Source organism: Echinococcus granulosus, assembly GCF_000524195.1.
Source record: "Echinococcus granulosus chromosome Unknown EG_S00028, whole genome shotgun sequence".
Taxonomy (NCBI): Eukaryota; Metazoa; Platyhelminthes; class Cestoda; order Cyclophyllidea; family Taeniidae; genus Echinococcus; species Echinococcus granulosus.
The window spans coordinates 923,698-927,210 of NW_020170408.1; the positions used below are offsets into that span (position 1 = coordinate 923,698).

The window sequence follows — 3,513 nt, forward strand, 5'->3', positions numbered from 1 at the left end:
TATCTTTGCCCTCTTCCCCTGTCAGCTCACCAATTTCTTCAAAAAAGTAATTTGCAATATGCATAAGTTAGCTCTACCACCACCTGATAGCGCAGCTACACGACCTTCTAGCACATGAGAACTCCTATTAAAACCATCTACCACCGTATCCCCGGATGTTAAGACAAGTAGGCGCACAGCAGCACCACGTGCAGAGCCAGTGCTTGATGTCAGGTGGCATCACAATAGCCGCCTTAAACGCATAACGCAGACAAGGCGGCTCAGTAAGGAGGAGATAATCACCGTAGTCCACAGTCAAGGAGAGTCGTACAATCCACCTTTTGGTGTGGTAGCACAGTTGGACCACATAGGAATGGTGAAGTGGAGTCAAGGCAGGCTCTGCAGTGGGACTACTAGGCGAGGCGAGAAGGTGTCAACGATGACGAGTGGGTGTCGAAGCAGAGCAAAAGGCCACATAATCCAAACACATCGACAACAAGTAAGCATGAGATATTAGTGGTGGTAATGCTTCAACTAGCCATCAATTAATCCACCCTATGCTTTTGCTTGAGTCCCCAGTGTTCGCCTCATCGGTGGTGACAAGCAGGTGTGGCTCCACCCTACTTGGGTGTATCAAAAGGCGTCTTCAAAGAACAGACTGCGGTAATTGTGTTATTGGAATCCATGGAACTCGCGCAATCCCCCAAATCAAATTTACATCGATGTCTTCTCTTGTTTAATTGTGAAAGTCATTACTTTTCGATGAGCTGTGCCCATCAGGTAAAGCGTTGTGGCATGAAGTGGAGGTGAATGACAAGAATGTGGGCATGAACTCGGAAGCCATCTCCCCACCACTAGTTGAGGCATATTATTGTGAGGAACACAAGGTTGGACGGGTTGACACCTGCGAGGAAAGAAGTGATGGGGAGGATAAGTAGCGGCATGCAAAGACATGTAGGTGGTCAAGGTGATTGGGTAGGCCATTGTTTTCCTTCGTGAAAAGGCGCATTCATTGCAGAAACGCCTAGTGTGAGAGGCAAGTAGGAGAGACTCAAGTTCCAACCTACACTTATTAGTTGTTTCCGCTAAATCCTTCTCCATCTGTGAGCTATCCTGCATTTCTCAAGTAGCGACAGTCATCCATTCTCCAATGCTTTAGGTCCATTCTTTGAAAGGACCCTTGGTTGACATCGGCATTTGATGCTAGTCTAGAAATGCACAATCTTTTAACTGTTGCGCATTGTTTTGCAAAGGAATATGCGATTCGTGGCTGGAATTGTTACTTCGACGTGTCCTCTTGTACCTGGATTATCCCGACTAAGTTTAAGAGCACACTCAACAACAACGTTACGGGTATGCACGACTAAGGGCTTAATGGAGGAAAAGATGTGCCCCCTCATTTTCGTGGACACGAGATATCTCATTAAGCCATTGAAATGTGGTACTGGTAACTGCATGATCGGTCAATGTGGCGTGGACTTCTACTTGGCCTACCCTTTTGCGGTCACCGTGCAACCCATCTCCAAGAGTGGTGATGGCATGCATTGGAGGTGGGAGACCGCGGTTAGTAACCCACTGACCACCCGTCAGTTGAATGAAAAACCATTAAAAGCGCCAACGGGAGTAGCTAAAGTCCGCATATTTTGAAGCGATTGCTCGTAAGTACTCAAATGGTCGTGTGACACGGACTGATACGCACATTTTGATTATGATAAAGCCCATTCCTGAACTTTCTACCCAGCTCATATAAATAATTGTAAAGAAGAGTGATCGTTGGCGTGCTCTTGGGAATGGTCGTAGTCTGATACCAGGCCATGCACGAATGAATGAAGAGTGGATTGCATTGAAGATGGGTGTAAGTAAGCTCTTTCCTAATACTGAGCATACTTTCGCGATTAACCTGACAGAAATATTGCAACGTCTTGTGCATTTTGGGTGGTGCCTTCTACGTGCTCTAATTTCCCTCCCTAACCAACCGCATTGGCAGCTGATTGCGAAGACTGCTAACGAAAGCGCTTCAAGTGCTTGACTCTCTTCAGCCGAACAACATTCGATCCTCAAATACTCACATCTGCATTTCATCAGCCATTGGGTGGCACCAGACGATTTGGGTTTGACTGAGGCGCTTTCAAAAATTGCGGTATTTGTGGTGTGGGAGTCATTCTACCACTGCAAGCCTCGAAGTCACTTTCTTCCTTATTTTGTCTATTTGACTATGGCGCTTGTCATTGTGCTCTGAGCTGCGTCAATCACATTGGGCATGGCGACGAAGCGCCGAAGTGTGTAACAAGCAGTAGAGCTCGCACACAGAAGTGAAATCATCACCGGTTGTTAAGGCCGCCACACATTGGTGGCCCTCGGCTTTTCCGATGTTACTTAACTAGTGATTCAAATAACTGACCATTCCAGTGAATGTTTCGTGTCTCTCTCCGTGTGTGTATGTCTTCATCAGCTAGCCATTTGCCAGGAAATGGAAGAGAGTTGAAGACGAAGGCGTGAATGCTTTTAAGATTCCTAGAATTGTAAGATGCCAGCCTTAGGTACACTTTAGCAAGTGTACTCATTGGGTATTGCAATTGACAATTGTAAGAGCCACTGTAACCGACTAAACGAGTGATGTATTCATATTTAATTTCATAGAGCTATCGGCTTAAAGCAATGCTTTTTCATCGCAGCTACAATAACTCAACCTGCCTTTACCAGGGAATACTATCATTTGCATTTAAGCAGAACAAATTTAACAGTACAAAAGGTAAGGCAAGCACGTTGCATGATTTCCAACTCTAATTTGCTGTGGAGAATCAAAGGCTCCATTTTGGTATTCTACTTGACCCATTATGCTGGAGGCAGCGAAGTCAGTTAAGAGGGTGACAGCACTCAGTATGTGCTTACACAACTCATTGCTTGGGTCTCATAGGAATCAGAATACTACCAGCAGGAAAGTGTCGATATACTGACACTTCTACACTGATGCATTTCTGCCACCCAAATGTCAACACGCAGCCCAAATCACTGCTCACGACAGTGCTCACAAACAGGCGAGTTCAAGTTGGAGCCTGCATTGTGCGTCATTGCTTCCGAGTGCGCAGTTGCCAGTAAATGTGGAGAAGCATGGAATGGTGGCAGCTGCTGGTTGGCTAACAGCATTATAGTGGGTAGCGCGCATCGCGGATAGGTTCTGCTGGATTACCTCCAACTGATAAAGAGGGTTGCAGAGATGGTGGAGGTAACCATTATTCGGCACAACAAGTTAGCTTTTGTACATCCCACGAAGCTATGTCAACAGGTACCGCCATCGGCATTGACTTAGGAACGTCCTTCTCGTGCGTCGGTGTGTTCAAACACGGCAGTGTGGAAATCGTAGCCAACGATCAGGATCACCGCATAACGCCCACCTGTGTGGCCTTTACAGATAAGGAGCGTTTATTTAGTGAAGCTGCAATGTACCAGATGGCTGTAAACCCTACCAATACGGTGTTCGACGTGAAGCGTCTGATTGGACGCACTTTCGACGACAAGGCAGTGCAGGGCGAT

The 3,513-nt window shown here is 46.5% G+C and overlaps 2 protein-coding genes across 2 annotated transcripts in view; one reads left to right on the top strand and one right to left on the bottom strand. All coding sequences in view use genetic code 11, as the record gives it.

Moving 5' to 3' along the window:
- EGR_04533 (hypothetical protein) overlaps positions 1 to 64 on the bottom strand; it is a gene marked incomplete at both ends in the record, with an annotated part of 6,866 nt that extends 6,802 nt beyond the window's left edge. Inside the window, one exon of the mRNA XM_024493782.1 lies at positions 31 to 64. Within this exon, the coding sequence (XP_024351896.1) occupies positions 31 to 64 (34 nt within the window). The remainder of the gene's footprint in view (positions 1 to 30) is intronic.
- Positions 65 to 1,236: 1,172 nt separating this feature from the next.
- EGR_04534 (Heat shock cognate protein) overlaps positions 1,237 to 3,513 on the top strand; it is a gene marked incomplete at both ends in the record, with an annotated part of 3,525 nt that continues 1,248 nt past the window's right edge. Inside the window, 2 exons of the mRNA XM_024493783.1 lie at positions 1,237 to 1,542; positions 1,742 to 1,834. Of these exons, the coding sequence (XP_024351897.1) occupies positions 1,237 to 1,542; positions 1,742 to 1,834 (399 nt within the window). The remainder of the gene's footprint in view (positions 1,543 to 1,741; positions 1,835 to 3,513) is intronic.